The following is a 16996-nucleotide window of genomic DNA, read 5'->3' as shown; positions in this document are numbered from 1 at the left end:
ATCCGTTTTATTTCCATTATAGCCTTTATCATACCTGAAACTGCATTTAGCTCTGTTAGTTACTGCCTGTGGTCTGCCTGTGCACACAAGAATAGAGGATCCATAAGGGCAGGACCTTGTCTGTCTTCTTCACTGGTACATCCTGGTGTCTCAAACAATGCCAGTCACATGGTAGGAGACCCACAAATGAGTGAACGAGTGAACATGACTCCTTGAAGTAGAGCTCTAGGAGAGCTTAAGCTGGTGGAGGTGAATCTCCATGTTATTTTCCTTAAATTCAGGAAAGTTAGGCTAAAGAGACAAGACTGCCGAGTTTCCCCCATTAAGAGAAATCAGAGAATTTAGGAGATGATGATTGTCATCATCTTGTCCTATTATACTTTTCACCCTTCTTCCATCGTAGCATCAAAGTAATCTGCATTATTCGCTGTTATTTATGGTCAAAGCTAGAATAAGATACACCCCATGTTAAATGTGATGTCTCTTGGTGATCTGCATCTTTTTTCCCTCCAGTATGCTTTTCTGAGTTCCTGTTTCTTTAGTACATCTTGTTTTATAGATGGAAAACATTTATAAAAACCTTTTCCTTATGACCCCAAACTCATATAAAACACCACTTCTCAATAATGTCTTTATCTACCATATGCAGATATATGTACAACCTACAAAATGCGATATATGCCTTTTGTAAAACCTTGAAAGTACCTTCTCTGTATATACATACATGTATTTGTCTTTGTACACATGTAACAAAAATAGTGATAAAATAAAAGCTGCTACTAGCTATTGAGAGTATCAGGTGAGTCACACACCCTATAGCTCATGAGTCATTTAGAGCAACTCTCTGACACAGTATTACATCTTCCTCTAAAAATAAGGAAACCAAGTTGCAGAGAGGCTTAGTAATTTCCTCAAAACAAAATAGCTAGAGTTTTCTACAGCAGAGACCATTTCTGACTGACTTATTTCTATATCTTAATGCTAACATAGTGCTTGGGAAATAGTAAGTACTGTATATATTTATAGATGAATTGGGGAGTGTGGCTTACATTTGAATCCATGCGTGAATGACACAGAGACTCTTCACTGCTCTATGACATGTACCTTTGGCCTTCTCTCTATGTGTACTTTAATCAGAAGTCTTATGATTTGGAACCCTCTTTGGAATTAGCAATAACTTCTTACTCAATGAAACTTGTGTTACATTTTATATTCAAGGCAGGATCAAATACTGGAATGAATGAATGAAGGGATGAATGAATGAATAGATCTGTCAGAATTAGTACAGAGTCCTGGATTGATAATATTTATTGAAATTGAGTGTTTGCATAGCCATAGTCCTAATAAAGTTACTTTCTTTGGAAGATTATCTCAAGAGAAAAGTGACCAAAGAGTAATCATAAAGCTTTGAAGAAGATATTTTGAAGTATAATGATATTTAGCTTTTGGCTGGGAATCAATAATGGTTAAGACAGTTATTAGAGATTTTTACATGAAAATGTAGTGTTGGAGTTACTTGATTTTTTAACATTCTAAAGTATTGGCCTCTAAAAGTTCAACATAGTAATATAGTCCTGTTGGGTTTTTCTTGTTTAAGAGCAAATAATGGCATGCAATACATTAGGTTTCTTGTTTGATAATTCAGAAAACAAAGCAAAAAACAGGCCTCAAATAAAATTCATTTGATCTTAAAAGTGAGTATCACCATTACGTCAATTCTTTTTAAAAATGTTTAAATATTTTTGGAGGAGAAATTACATACAGTTGTTTTCTTTATTATTCATGGTAGTTACATTCTCTCTAGTCACAGCCAACACTGGATTAGTGAATACTGAATTATTGCTCCTCCAAGAAATACAAGGTTGGATTCCTGCAAGCCTCTGGTCACAACATTTGCATCAACTGATCAGTACCTAACCTTGCTTTTGTGTGTTTCTTTTTAAACTTCTCTTGTTTAATGCATATAATTGATTCATTAACATTGAACTCACAACGAACAGCATTTTAACCTGTACCTGAAAGAAACTTCTCTAACATGCATACTTTTCTTGCAGTTAGGAATGCTAAACAGCACTTCACTATATTCAGGGGCTATTTATTTATTGTTGTTGTTGTTGTTGTTGTTGTGTGTGTGTGTGTGTGTGTGTGTAACATAGTGATTCAATACTTCTATACATTACTCAGTCCTCATTGTGGTAAGTGTCCTTTTTAATCCTCCTCATGTACTTCACCCATCAGGGACCATTTTAAATAGCAACACACAACAACTGAAAACAACCAAACTGCAGGAAATGTGTTATTAAATATGCAGTAGAAAGAACAGTTGGTTGCAGGATGACAGCTGAACCAAGGAGGCAGAACGCTGCCTTTTTGGGTTTCAGCTGGGAACTTGGACTGGATGGTTCCATTTTCCCCTCCATCTGTGCATGCGCCAGTCCGTGAATGACCAAAATACCACACGTATTGACTTGGGGTTAGCGGTAAATATTAACAAGTAGGTGCTTCACAAATACTGAATCCGTGAATGAGGATCAACTGTGTGTAAAATGCACAGATCTTAGACATACAATTCAGTGGATTCTGATATTTATACGTAGGTGCCCAACCTCCAGTTGAGATATGGAATGTGTTCGTTACCTCAGAGAGTTTCTTTCTGAACCTACCGTCCATTCCCACCTGCTCCCCTCTCTCGTAGGCATCTGCTGTCTTGATTTCTATCACCATAGGTTAGTTTTACTGTTCTGAAATGTAATACTTAAGGATTCATTCAGCATTGGGGCACCTGGGTGGCTCAGTCAGTGAAGCGTCCGACTTCAGCTCAGGTCACGATCTCGTGTTTGTGAGATGGAGCCCCACGTCGAGCTCTGTGCTGACAGTATGGAGGCTGTTTGGGGTTCTCTCTCTCCCTCTCTCTCTGCCCCTCCCCTGCTCACTCGCTCACTCGTGCACTCGCTCACTCGCTCTCAAAATAAATACGTAAACTTGCAAAAAATGACACTTCACGAATCCCTTTTTTTTTTCTTCTACATTCTTTCAGGCAAAAAAACGTACCACCAGTTGATTCTTTTTTATTACTTAGCATTTCCTTGTTTGAATAAGCACCGTGTGGTTATACAATTATTTTCAGTGTAGGCCTCTGATAAAGCTGCCAAAACATTTCTGTGCAAGTATTTTTGCAACATATATTTTGATCAGGGTGAGTAAATATTTAGGAGGGAAATTGTTGGGTGATAGGATTAACGTGCGTTTAACTTGGTTAAAAAACAAAATGCCGTGGAGCTGCCAAAGAACTGTTCGAAGGGTTGTGCAACTTTATATCCCACTAACAATGTATAACGGTTCAAATTGATCCTGATCTTAGCGAGCTAGTTCTTTTAGTTTTTAGCCCCCGAAGTGGGTAGAAAATTATATGTCATTGCGGTTTTAATTTCTCTGATAACTAGCAACCCAGCGATAAAAAATGTCATGCAACGTGCTCTCCTCTATGTACTTATTTATCTACCTTAAAGATTCCATTCATCAAGTGGCTCTTTCAAGACGAAGACCTGTTTCAAAGTGGCCTTTAAGTCCATACCTGTAGAAGAAAGCCTTTGGCAGATCCTTCAACTTACGAAGATGAAGGAATTTTTGGCCTGCCCGAGCACCTTATTACGTGTTCTATCTGACCGCAAGTGATTTTATTTATAATGTGGTTTGGAATATGGCACATACCAACGAGCAAGACTAAATGGTGTCAAGTTCCTTATGATACGGAATTTACAGATAATATAAGAAAGAGTGCATGGTACATTTATATAGAAATACCACCTCCTTTTTTTTTCTTTTTATTGCATAAATAGGTAACTGAGAACTTACGGGATCTATCAGTAGCACATTGGCCTTACAACGGCCTAAAGATGGATTCATATCCTAGGAGATTTTTCCGAGAATATTGAATATTGAGCAAAAGCCTTCAAATTCTAGTCGCTGTAATTTTATTTGAAGCCCTTTCAAACAGATGTTGCATGGTGGATTGCTACTATATTTTAAATGCTTTCTTTTTTTCAATATTCATTAAACTCGTCTTTTCTTCTTGTCTCTAATAAGAGGAACATCTGTTTCTTCTTGTTCAATCAGCACAACCACCTCAAGAGCCTTACTTTAAAAATAATACCATTAGAAAGACAGCCTAGATAGAATGTGCTTCATTAACATTCTGCATTTACTTCCAAAACAAGTGTTTCCAACAATTATAAGTTAGGGAAATGTTAGAGAAAATATTATACAGCAATTTAGTTATCTTATAGAAAAAAAAAATTAGGACCAGAAACTGGAATAGGGTTTCAAAGATGTTAGTTTTAGGTTAAAAACTCTCTTTATAGGGGCACCTGGGTGGCTCAGTCGGTTAAACGTCCAACTTTGGCTCAGGTCATGATCTCACAGTTCATGGGATCGAGCCCTGCGTCGGGCTCTGTGCTGACAGCTCAGAGCCTGGAGCCTGCTTCAGACTCTGTGTCTCCCTCTTTCTCTGTCCCTCCCTTGCTCACACTCTCTTTCCTTTTCTCTGTCAAAAATCAACATTAAAATAATTAAAAAAAAACAACTCTTGGTAAAAAGATCCATTTTCTTTTAGAATATGTAGTTGAAAAGTTTTTATTGCTATGAATTAATTTATGTAATAAAGTTACATAAAAAATGTTGCAGTAAGGTATATTTTTAAAACACAAAAAACTTTGGAAAATATGTACTCCTGTTTTTATCGGTCTTAAAGTTAGTCGTCATGGGAAGTCCTTGCTTGGAATTCCATTCAATTTTGAGGAGTATGTCACAGACATTCAGAACCATATCTATTGAATAATCTAGTTAAAACACATACATAATTTGGGGAGGAGAAAGAAGACCTGTAACTATGAAAGAATAAGACCGATTTATTATATAGCTCAAAATTGGCTTAAATTAGCTTGAAAGTTGTTGACTCTGATATTAATAAGAGATACAATCAGCAACTTTGCCAAATTCCCAAATTCCTCACCACTGATACTGCATGATTGGGTTTTATTTGGGGGCGAGGAGGGGATTTGTTCATAAAGAAAACCAAATTTTAATCCTTTCATGGTAATGAACACTTAGAGAATTAACAACCCAAGTTGATAGTTGGAGAGCTGGGCGGGCTGAATAAGAAAGAGTAGTTATGTACCGGGTGCTAACTATGTATCAGGCACTGTCCTACGTGATAATGGATTCACAGGATCATCAGGACAACCCTATGAGGTACACACTTGTGTTAGTCCTCTTTAATAGGTAAGGGGATTGAGGTACAAGGTCTGACTACAGTAGGTGGGCGGAAATGAGATTTGTGCCCAGATGGTCTGACTTCCGAATGGCTGCTGTGTGTATCATGTGTTTCTGGCCCTCTGTGGGTGGGTCCTTGAGTCAGACACTCCTGGGCTCTCATCCTCTCTCAGCCTCTTACAGGGCTTGGTCCATGTGTGCCTGAATAGAATATGACCCAAATAGAGGGCGGTCCCCCATTTTTTCAACAAGATGATTAAGAGAGCCTTTTAACTAACTTGCGTGAAAAAGCTCTTAGTACTGTAAGTGAATGTGTGTGTAATATTTATGTAATTATTACGTGTTCTTAAAATTACATACATAAATAATGTAGGAAGCTTATTTTCCACTCAGTTTGTGGATATAATTTTGTTGTGATTTCTTCATATGCAGCTTTGGTATCAGTGTCTGTGTCCTAACTTTGTGAGTCATCGAATACCTTTATGCAGAACAAGTCACCATCACCTCTAAGTTATTTGTACCCAGGAATTTCTGTGCATCTAATGTTGTCACTGACATATTTTTCTAAGTTCCAAGTGCCCATTAGCATAATGCTAGGACACACTTCTTTTTAGTGGTCTTGTATGTGTATATCTACGATTTCCACATTAAGACTTACTCTATTCATCTTACCTAGAGGGTTTACTTAATAACTACACCAATATTTGTAATTGTGAGGTCATAACTCCCCCCAAAATAATAAATTTAAGTCTTAGCTTCATTCTCTATAAAATGAGACTAATCAAAACTTAAAAATTTAACAAAAAAACCTTTTTTTTAATGTTTGTTTATTTTTGAGAGAGAGAGAGAGAGACAGAGTGTGAGCAGGGGAGGGGGCAGAGAGAGGGGGAGACACAGAATCCGAAGCAGGCTCCAGGCCCTGACCTGTCAGCACAGAGCCTAGTGCGGGGCTCAAACTCACCGTGAGATCATGACCTGAGCTGAAGTTAGACGCTTAACCCGACTGCGCCACCCGGGCGCCCCCCCCAAAAATTTTTGGTATAATGATATGGATATAAATATACTGCTTCCTAGGTGCCAAGCATTGTTTTAATGCTATAGAAATGCTAATTAATCTCCTCCTCAAAACAAATCTGTGAAGTGGATAGTGTTATTTTCATTTTAGAGAAGAGAAGCCTGAGGCACAGGGTGGTTGCGTAAAGTGCCCAGGCTGGCAGAGGGCCAGAGAAATGCAGGCAGCTTGGCTCCGGGATCAGTCCTCCTAATCTTCCTAATCCTCATGCTGCTTTCTGTCTTTCTGCTGTCTTGCTGTGTCTCAGGAGGTGTTAGCCATATGAGCCAGGGGTCTCTTTTCTAAGTATCAGTGACCAGCATCCTTTTCATTTTGGTCTGGTCCCGAGCCACTGTGCAGACACCAGGACCCCTGCCTCCAGGAGTATGGGTCTCCGGTCCGTTTCCTGGAATCTTCCTTCATTCATTGACTCTAGCACAGAGAGTGGAGGAATAGCATGTCTTTAACAGCACATAAAAGGGCTGTTTTAATCCTGTGTTTTAATTTGGTCTTTGTTGTTTATGACTCACAAACTTGTAATAAAGCTTGAGATGATGATACTTTTTTCTCTGAATAAATGTACTGATATTTATTGCAAGTACCTGTCTTACAACAATGAGCTGATTGACTGTGGTGGTCTAAGTGAATTTCGTATATTGAATTCCAAAGGCTCTTAAGTTTAATTAATGTTCCATTTCATATGAATTAAAATTTGCCAAACAAAATTGTTTATTTAAAAAAAAATACCTTAAAGACGCCGTTCCTTATAGCTTTTTCTGAAGCAAAACTCATTCAGTACTGAGCCCTCCAAGTCACAGATGGTCCAGGAAATGATAAAGGTAAAAAATAAATTGGAGAAAGTTTACAGGAGAGGTCACATATTTTAATTTTAAGGCTTATAACGTAAAAAGAGTGAACCAGAGTTTCACTAAGTATGGAAATGACTTAAATGAACACTCATGGGCTTATTCTAATATGCCTTAGAGAAAATGTGTATTTGAACTCATACTTTTAATATAAAATTTTGATTCTAAATACAATTGTAAGGATGCAGGAAAATACTAAAAGACATGTAGGGTATTGCGGTGCCACAAAAATCTGATGCTGCATATGCTTGAAAGTTGGCAAAGGAAACTGGGTGATCTGTGAATCATATAATATCCTAATGGTGCATGGGACAAGGACATCCTCAGGTGTGGTGGCAAACCGGAGTCTGCTTCGGATTTGTGTGTGTGTGTGTGTGTGTGTGTGTGTGTGTGCGCGCGCGCATAGTATAAGAGTTCTGATGGTGGATGCACAGAGGTTTTATAAGCTGTTTTGTTGTTGTCTGGTTTGTTTCTGTTTGTTGTTTGTTAAGAGTTGAGCCTCTGCAACCAGATGGGAGGAGTTTCAGTTCTAAGTTCTGCCATTGATTAACTATGGGATGCTTACACTGTGTTAAATTCAGTTCTCTTGCCTATTTACCTGAGGCAGTTCTAAATACTAATTTCTAAAACATCTTGTGCGAATTATAAACAAATCAAACACAAGTACTTGTCAAAGTGAGTAGCCTATAGAGCTTAGAACGCTGTATCTTTAAATACTTCCCTACACAGAAATAACACAATTAGACTCTGCTCTAGAAAAAAAGACTTCCCACCATTATATTTTATAACATGTGTCTGAAGAAAGTTTTTAAAAAGCAGCATATTTTCTTTTGGGTGAGTGGATCATCCTTTTTTCCCATGGAAGGATTGAACTTCGTATCTGGGAACCCATTCCTATCATAGATTGCTAAGGCGTACCTCTTGAAGATGAAAAATTCAAAATGATAATTGGAATTGAAATGAATAGAAATCACAGTGTAGACTGAAATGCAGCAGTGGCTGCCATCAGCAGACTGCTTTTATCTAAGTTTTAATTCCTCTAGTATTTAAGTTTCTTGAAAAAAATAAAGTAACCTTTTAATTTTTCTCTGATTGAAATAAGAGACCTTTTGTTGTGAACAATTAAGCTGATGATGTCCGTTTGCAAATTAATTGTAGGATGAAGAGATGTTCAAAGGAAATTTTAGAAAGGCAAGTCTGCCCTACTGTTTAGAACAGGAAGATCTGTCAGCTAATGGTGTTTCCTATGTGACTTTGTCTGAATGTGTGATTATTTAGAATTAAATTGTGAGACTGGACATTTTTGTAGCATTGATGTCCTCGGGATCCGTGTGCCAAAATTGCATTTCAGAGCAGAGCTCATCACATTATACAGGCAAAAACAAAAGCCAGAATCAAAACCATGCGCTTCTACGGTTAATCAGCACGAGGCCCAGTTTTGTACTCTAAAGAAAAATGTTAGTGTTGTGTTCATCTGTTCTGTGGGAGAGCCCCGAGTTTACCTACTGGAGAAGGAAATATTTCAGTAAACACTACCACTTGTCTGACAGCTAGCTGGTTTTAATTTTAGAATAAGACTTTACATTTACATAGTAATTTCACAGTACAAAAAAATATATATACAATTATGCATATTATGCATTTCATAACTTGGAAGTTATTCGGTATTAATTACTTTAAAGCCAAGATTTTCTCTTTTCCTCCACTGAAATAAAATGTGCTCAATATGTATTACTAAATTAAAATTTAAGAATCCTAACCGGGCTCCCGGGTGGCTCAGTCGGTTAACCATCTGACTTTGGCTCAGGTCATGATCTCGCAGTTCGGGAGTTCGAGCTGCAGGTTGGGCTCTGTGCTGACGGCTTGGAGACTGAAGTCTGCTTCGGATTCTGTGTTTCCTTCTCTCTCTGCCCCTCCCCTGCTCCCGCTCTGTCTCCCTCCCTCTCAAAAAATAATAAATAAATAAACATTAAAAAAATGTTTTTAATCCTAAAAAGAAATACCTGCAGTGTGGGTATTTGTCATGATATTTATCAGTATAACACCAATAAATGTTACATACATGTGACCATCTTAGAAGCTCCAACAGACTTTAATTTTTTTCATTAAAATGGGATTTCGGGGGGCGCCTGGGTGGCTCAGTCGGTTAAGCGTCTGACTTCAGCTCAGGTCACGATCTCGCGGTCCGTGAGTTCGAACCCCACGTCGGGCTCTGGGCTGATGGCTCAGAGCCTGGAGCCTGCTTCCGATTCTGTGTCTCCCTCTCTCTCTGCCCCTCCCCCGTTCATGCTCTGTCTCTCTCTGTCTCAAAAATAAATAAACGTTAAAAAAAAAATTTTAAATGGGATTTCGGTTTAATAGCATAAGCCAACCACCAGTTTATGCTTTTTCTGCAGAGGGCCACGCAATAAATAGTTTAGGCTTTGTGAGTGACTAACATGTCTCTGCAGCAGCTCCTTGGCTCTGTCTTTGTAGATCAAGACCGTATGTAAACAAACGAGCCTGCCTGTATTACAACAAAACCGTGTGTGGGCCCTAAAATTTCAATTTTGTATCATTTTCCCATGTAATTTATTATTATTCCTTTTATGCATTTTCACCTCCTTAAAGTTGTGAGAACTGTTTTCAGCTCTCAGACCCCACAAAAACAGATGGCAGCAGGCCAGCGAAGGCCCCTAACCTGATTTGTAAACCTCTGATCAGAGGCTGGGAGCTGTCATCTGTGCCCTGGTTGACTTCATTCTTAGATGCTTCTACCTGCTAGGCCTCTCTGCCTTTTGTGAATCTGCAGTGTATCTTCCAAGTAACTTCTTCCTGTGGATGCTAAAGTATTCTGTCTGGAGTACACTGGACCAAAAACCCTTACCTTTGCCGTAATAGCCTAGGCCAGGTTGAAAGAAAGTCACTCTGACCCTCTTAGACTTCTTTCTGTCTCTCTGTGTGTTTCATAAATTCTATCCAGATGCTTACGTCCAGTGGCTTATCTTCTTTGTCTACGCCTTAATTTTATAATTATTCTTTGTAACATGAACACAAACTAAACAAAACCTTCAAGTCATTGTCTGTCTAATGGAGAGCTTAGAAGAATGTTTGTTTCCCAAGAGCCTTGTACTAAGCAACAATGGAACGTGGTTGTTAGGGTTGGAGCTGTTAATTTATTTTTGTTGGGTTTTTGTTGTTGTTTAAATGTAACCTAATTCATTATAAAGAAACTTTATTTATAAATGACCAGACAACCCTGGTATTATTTCTCATGTTTATTAGTGGTTAATTAGCACATATTCACGTATGTTTTTAGTTCTTCATTTCTATAAACTATGTATATCTACTTGTCAGATGTGGTTACTGAGAGAAAATAATAGTACAAAAAAAGTTCTTAAAAACAGAAAGAGACTTAGATAAAAGTTATAAGCCCATTTTCTTACCTGAGAGTGGCTTCTGGTAAACCTAATCATAAAATAAGTAAGTTAAAATAGTTCTGGGGCACCTGGGTGGCTCAGTCAGTTAAGTATCTGACTTCGACTCAGGTCATAATCTCATGGTTTGTGAGTTTGAGCCCTGTGTCAGGCTCTGTGCTGAGAACTCAGATCCTGTTTCAGATTCTGTGTCTCCTTCCCTCTGCCCCTACCCCACCTGTGCTCTGTCTCTGTCAAAAATAAATAAATGTCAAAAAAAATTTTTTCATAGTTCATCATCACCTCCCAAACAGCTTTGTTTACCCCATTCACTTTCCCAGCTACCAATGGCACATGAATAATTATTTTCCTACTGATTGGTTGTTTTGCCTTATCTTTCCAACGGAGGATGAAATCCCTTATGATATTAAAGAAGCATGATATCAGTTGCAAATAGCCCAGAATTTTTCTAGATGAAAATATATAAATTTTTACCAGTAAAAAAGGTAAAATCTGACCTTGTTGATATTGAAGGTTGTTTTAAACTGTACAATCTTTAGAAAATAAATTTACTATTTTTCTTAACAGGTTCTGGGTTGAATGATGGACAGTGGCATGAAGTTCGTTTCCTAGCCAAGGAAAATTTTGCTGTTCTCACCATTGATGGAGATGAGGCCTCAGCAGTTCGAACTAACAGTCCTCTTCAAGTTAAAACCGGCGAGAAGTACTTTTTTGGAGGTAAGACCGCCATTTTTTATTGGTTAACGAATACGCTGTTAGAGTTTCAGTGAAGTTCGATTATGAAGTATTTATAGTTAATTCAGTAGACTCAGCAGATCTCAGGAAGAAGACCAAACTCTTATTCTGTGACCTGAAATGCGAGTGGCAAATTTATGCTTCTTCATGATAAAGGTATTCATATGATGTCATGATGTCACCATATTCTTCTAGTTTAATTCAAATATTCAAACTGTAAAGCATGAGATTCTGAGTCCATTCATTCTCATAATACTATCTTCAAGAATCAGGTCCTTGGGTTATGTATTAGTCACCTATTACCATGTAATTACTTACTCCAAAACTTAGTGCCTTAAAACAACATTGTCTCACAATTACTCTAGATCATGAATTCAGGAATAGTTTAGCAGGCTGATTTTGACTCAGAGTCCCTCATGAGGTTATTATACCCAAGCGCATCATTTAGATGTGACTGCATCATTTCAAGCCCTGACTGGGTTCGAGAGTGTTTCCAGGAAGGTACACTCACTAGGGTGACAGTTGGTGCTGGTTGTTGTCTGGGGCACCTTGGTTCTTCTCCACATGTCTCTGATTTTGGGGGTCTGGTCTTCCTCAAGCCAAGAGAGGAGGGGAAAGCCAGTAAAAAAGAGAGAGAGTTTCCAAGATGGAAGTTGAAGTTTTTTTCTAAGCTAGTCTTGGAAGTGACATGCCATCACTTCTGTTATACACAGTTTGTTAGAAGTGAATCATTCGATCCAGCCTACCCTTAAAGGTAGGGGGTTACCTGAGGACACGTGTAATGAGAACATCTTAGAGGCTGCTGACCGCAGGTCGACTTATAGGAAAGCCATGTTATTACACATACCTTGGCTCTTAAGCAATGAAAAAATTAGTAAAAAAGAAGGTTCTCTTAAAACAGTCAATCCTAATATATGTGAAAAAGTGTAGCATGGGCCTGGGAATATTTTTTTAATTTGAAAAATGTATTCTGACAGATTTTTTAAATCATTAATGAAATGTGGGGACATCTTTTTATTAAAATGTTAGGTGTTTTGTTTAAATCAATATATCTTTCACTACATTATTGTCTCCTCATCCTAAATCACTCAATATGAGATCTGAAAAATTGCTTTCTTAGAAGAGGCTTTGTTAAACTTTAAAAAACATAGGTGTACATATATCTGCCTCTGAAAATATATTTATTAATAATCACATGTATTTATTTAAATACTTATATATCACTATATTTATATATTTTTCTATTATTAGAATAAGCCTATTTGAGACCAGTTATCTTGTATATCTTATTCCTTGTTGTATCGTCTAAGGCCTTAGAAAAATTCCTGGCATTTAGATGACCAATAAATATGAATGAATTGGTAAATTTAGAAAAATAAGCAAGGCAAGCACTCTACTTCCAGTTGTTTAAAAGAAGAAATAGAAGGGGCACCTGGGTGGCTCAGTCGGCTAAGCATCCAACTTTGGCTCAGGTCATGATCAGGTCATGATCAGGTTTGTGAGTTTGAGCCCCACATCGGGCTCTGTGCTGACAGCTCAGAGCCTGGAGCCTGCTTCGGATTCTATGTCTCCCTCTCTCTTTGCCCCACCCTCACTCACACTCTGTCTCTCTCTCTCAAAAATAAGTAAACATTAAAAAATAAGAAAAGAAAAGAAAAAATAGAAGACCACAGAGCTCTACTGACCTGCCACTGTGTGTGTGGTCAGCAAGGGAACTCCAGACCTCAGACTCCTGTAGCAGGGTGTTTCTCCCTATACATCATGATACAATGAAGGGTGACAAGTCAGAGACAAAAGACCTGAGCTAGAGCTCTCTTTCTTGAATATTCCATTGTGTTCACTGGAAGTTCAAACTACGTCTTCAAAAAGGCTCTCAATAAATATTTCATGAATGGGTGAAAGTCAGACATGATGTTTTATGAGGGAATAAACTAGGGCTTACTGATGTGCAAAAAAGCAGCCCAACACCCCAACTGGTTTTCCTGCAAAAACGTATTTAATTTGATGGGCTTTTGGCCAACAGTTTCCATTGCTGACATAGAAAATGGATCACAGTAGTCAGTTGGAAAGCTATTGATAATCCCTACCCATCCAAATGACAGTGGAATATCTTTGGCCATGGATGAGCATGCCGAAAGCCTAAGGTCAGAGCAGAGTTTTGATCTCTTTCCATCCAGATGGGAAGCTTAAGAGCTGCAACCAACAATTTTAAGGTACAACGTTCATGAGCTATGAGGGCTTTATAGTGTGCTGTTTCCTATTGCTTTACAGATTTTGGTTTTCAACCCCAGTGGTCAGGAGCATATTTCCTCTCTCTTGGGCCTTTGGTCTGCCTCTGGGAAATGCTATTAGCAAATGATCATGACACATCTTTGGTTATATATTCATTAGCTCAATCCTTGAAGTATATGAGAAGCACCAGGAACTTGTTACATTTCTGAATTCTCGGCCCCCTCTCCTAGAACTCAATGCAGAATGCTGGGGGGAAAAAAAAGAATTCTAAGCTTCAACTTTTTTCTCATTTCCACAAATGATCTTGAGGAACAGAATTAGAGATCAACCTTAGCCAATTCGCATGCACATCTTTCAAATTCTTCTGAAAGACAACATCAGTCACTGGAAAGTGAGATAAGTGAGAATTCGCTACTCTTGTATAGCTTAGCCACCATAGAACAGTAATAGGAAGTCACAGGCCACAGTTTGGTGCCCGTACAGACATGTATCGAATGAGCATTTTTATTAGCAAGCTGGAACAATGAACGCAGTTAATGCCAACTCTTCTGTGAGTTCAGTGAAGTCCTAGCTCTCTGACTTGCTACACCTTGAAAAAAAAATGTTCTCTCTGGGCAACTTTAGCAGTATTCTAGAAGCGGGATTCAGCTACACCCAGCCAGTGGCAAGCCATAGAAAGGCTCCTAAGTTGATGGCTGGCACAGGATCGTTAAGCAATCCAGACTCCAGAACCATCCCCAAGGCTTCAGGTCACAGGTGCCCTTGTCTTATGCCATCTTCACACAGGCTGTAGGTATCTGCGAGAGATGGTTTGTCAAGCTTCATAAACTTAACATCTTTAATTTCACCACTGAGATATCTTTCCTAACATTTCTCTAACATTTATACTGATTAACAAAGCACTAATTTCACCAAATAAAACCCAATTTGGCATTTAGTAAGTTGATGAGAGGAATAGGTAGGAGAAATCCTAAAGTAGCCGTCTCTGGAATGGCTGCAGCCTGTCTGATAGAATGTTCATGACCGCCTCTGGCATGTGGCTTTCAGATTAGAATGATAGCTACTTCTGGATTGTAATTCACACACACACACACACACACACACACACACACACACACACACACACCTTCCTATTGTCTGTGATGAAAAATTTTAAATTAGTTGTTAATATCATAATGAAAACATCTTAAATGTTAGTGTAGTGAAAAGGTCTAAAATATGAGCTTTGAAACATACATATCTGGTTTGGGATTGTGGTTTCACTTAGTTGAAAGATCATTTTAATAATTTATCTTGCTTCTTCATCCATTAAAAGGCCATAGAATAACCTGTTAAACCCAGGGTCTGTCTCCAGGAGATGCTAAATGCTGACTCCCTTTCTAATCCATCTGGAGTCTTTATTTAACTCATTCAAGGACAGCCCCTTCCAAGGAGGATTTGAGACTTGAGACCGCGTGCTCATCTAAAGGCTCTGACCAACTTCTGCACTAATCAAAGCATTCCTTCCTCCTTGGGAAAAAACAGATTGTTTTCCTCCGAGGTGAAAGCCTTAAATAAAGGCTGGCTGGCCTCATCACTCAGTTACAGGCTCCTAAACATGTACACACTTTGTTTCCTTTGAAGTAAAGCCCTGGTCATGTAGCTTCTATTCTTTACTGCTGTTTCCTACCAGCGTGGAGCTTTATCTCTCCATGCCTGTGCCTTGCTAATCCCAGAGAACGTCTTAGTTCTCCTCTGTAACACTCGTGATCAGATGTTTAAACACCAAGAATTCTTTTGCCTTGTTCTTTCTTGGGAATAAACAGAAAAAGAAACAGATTATTCATTTGGGATGTTTCCTCAGCAGCAGTTATTTTGGTCACTTTAATTTTTTTTCCCTTACCACCCAACTGGAATTACTTTTGATAACACTTCATTAATTTTAATAGTCAAAGGAAATGTATTTATTGACTGCTTACCTGGTAATAGGCTTTGTGACACAGGTCAGAGCCCATGGTCATAAGAGATATAGAAGGATTTGTAAATTTCTAAATGTTCTCAGGTTGGTATTTTTTTTAATTATTATTAGTATTATCCTGTTGCTTTTATTTGAAAGGAAAAGGAGCTGTGGGCTGACGAGAGAAGAGGTAAGAAAGTTCCAGAGCCAATCTTTCTGGAAGGGGGTGACTGCTCTCAACGACTTTCCTTCCAAACATACTTTGATGGTTTCATTTATATTTTTTGTCATAGAACTGGGATCCAAGCTCATTCATTTATATCCAAAGAGATTACAGAGCCCCTAACATAAGCCACGTATTATGCTAGATGTTGGCCATATGCCATAACCAAAAAGAAGACCAATCTGCACCCTCGTGGGATTGAGTTTTTGCTTTCACAGCAACATGTGTGTGACCTTTATAAAGTTGTCATCTTATATTGTTTGCATGATTCTCTTACTAATTTTATAGCTGCTCTGATCTCCATGTAGGGAAACCTCTGTTTCGCACTTAAGACCTTTCAGCCAGTTGGATAAGGCTCACATTATCAAAGTTATTTACATTTACTTAAAGCTGGTTGATAATAGACATTAACCACATTTGCAAAATGCCTCCACAGCAACACCTAGAGTCGTGTTTGACTGAATACCTGGGTATTATAGCCTATCCAAGTTGACACATAAAATTACCCATTACAGGGTTTTCTATATCCTGGATTCAAGACATCAAATAAAATGATAACCAAGTGTCTGGTTTAATGTACAGATAAGGGAATACCAGAAACTGCCTTTTATAGTTTTCCAGTTATATTTTCCAAGTCTTCTACATGCTTAGTTTTCTACTTTGTTTCATTTCATACTTTCTAAGGTTACCTCTTTTATTCCCTCTCTTTGCAACACATTAACTGAGATAAAATTGATAAATGCTAAAACCCACCTATTTAAAGTGTACAATTCAGTGAGTTTCTGTAAATGTATACAATAGTGCAGCCATCGCTAAATACTTTGTCAAATATTTAGATAAAATTTCTGACACAGGGTAGGTTCTCAATGTCTGTTTATTCACTGAATAAACTAATCAATAGTCCCTTAAGTACACATTTGCTACTTATATGCACAAGGGACTAGAGGACTTTTCATCCCCACATAGCGTCTGCCACATGTCCCACACTCAAAAAATTTAGGTCAGGGATACTGGTTGTGCTCACATAGAATGGCCATTATCATGTTTGGTATTCCACTATCATATTTGGCAGTTATAACCCTTCAGGGTCTGGAAGAGAAAATAATTTGTATTTGATCAAATGCAATTTTTTTTTTAATCCAAGCGTACTTACATGTATGACTAATACGTAGTAGAGCCAGAACTTAAATAATTTCACTTGGTGAATATTTACTAAAACCTGGCATTATTACCCATACTGGAGCAGTGCACACGTTAGAAAAAATA

At 38.1% G+C, this 16996-nt stretch overlaps 1 protein-coding gene across 2 annotated transcripts in view; it reads left to right on the top strand.

Annotated features, from left to right (window-relative positions):
- The window catches only part of CNTNAP2 (contactin associated protein 2), a 1948817-nt gene that overhangs the window by 1030614 nt on the left and 901207 nt on the right, over window positions 1-16996 (top strand). For both annotated transcript variants that reach the window (XM_027075690.2, XM_053217934.1), the window contains one exon: window positions 11172-11321. In XM_027075690.2, the coding sequence (XP_026931491.1) occupies window positions 11172-11321 (150 nt within the window). The remainder of the gene's footprint in view (window positions 1-11171; window positions 11322-16996) is intronic.

This window comes from Acinonyx jubatus, chromosome A2 (assembly GCF_027475565.1).
Source record: "Acinonyx jubatus isolate Ajub_Pintada_27869175 chromosome A2, VMU_Ajub_asm_v1.0, whole genome shotgun sequence".
In the NCBI taxonomy this organism is placed as follows: Eukaryota; Metazoa; Chordata; class Mammalia; order Carnivora; family Felidae; genus Acinonyx; species Acinonyx jubatus.
The sequence above is the reverse complement of the archived record's forward strand: the minus strand, read 5'-3'. Positions and strand labels throughout refer to the sequence as shown.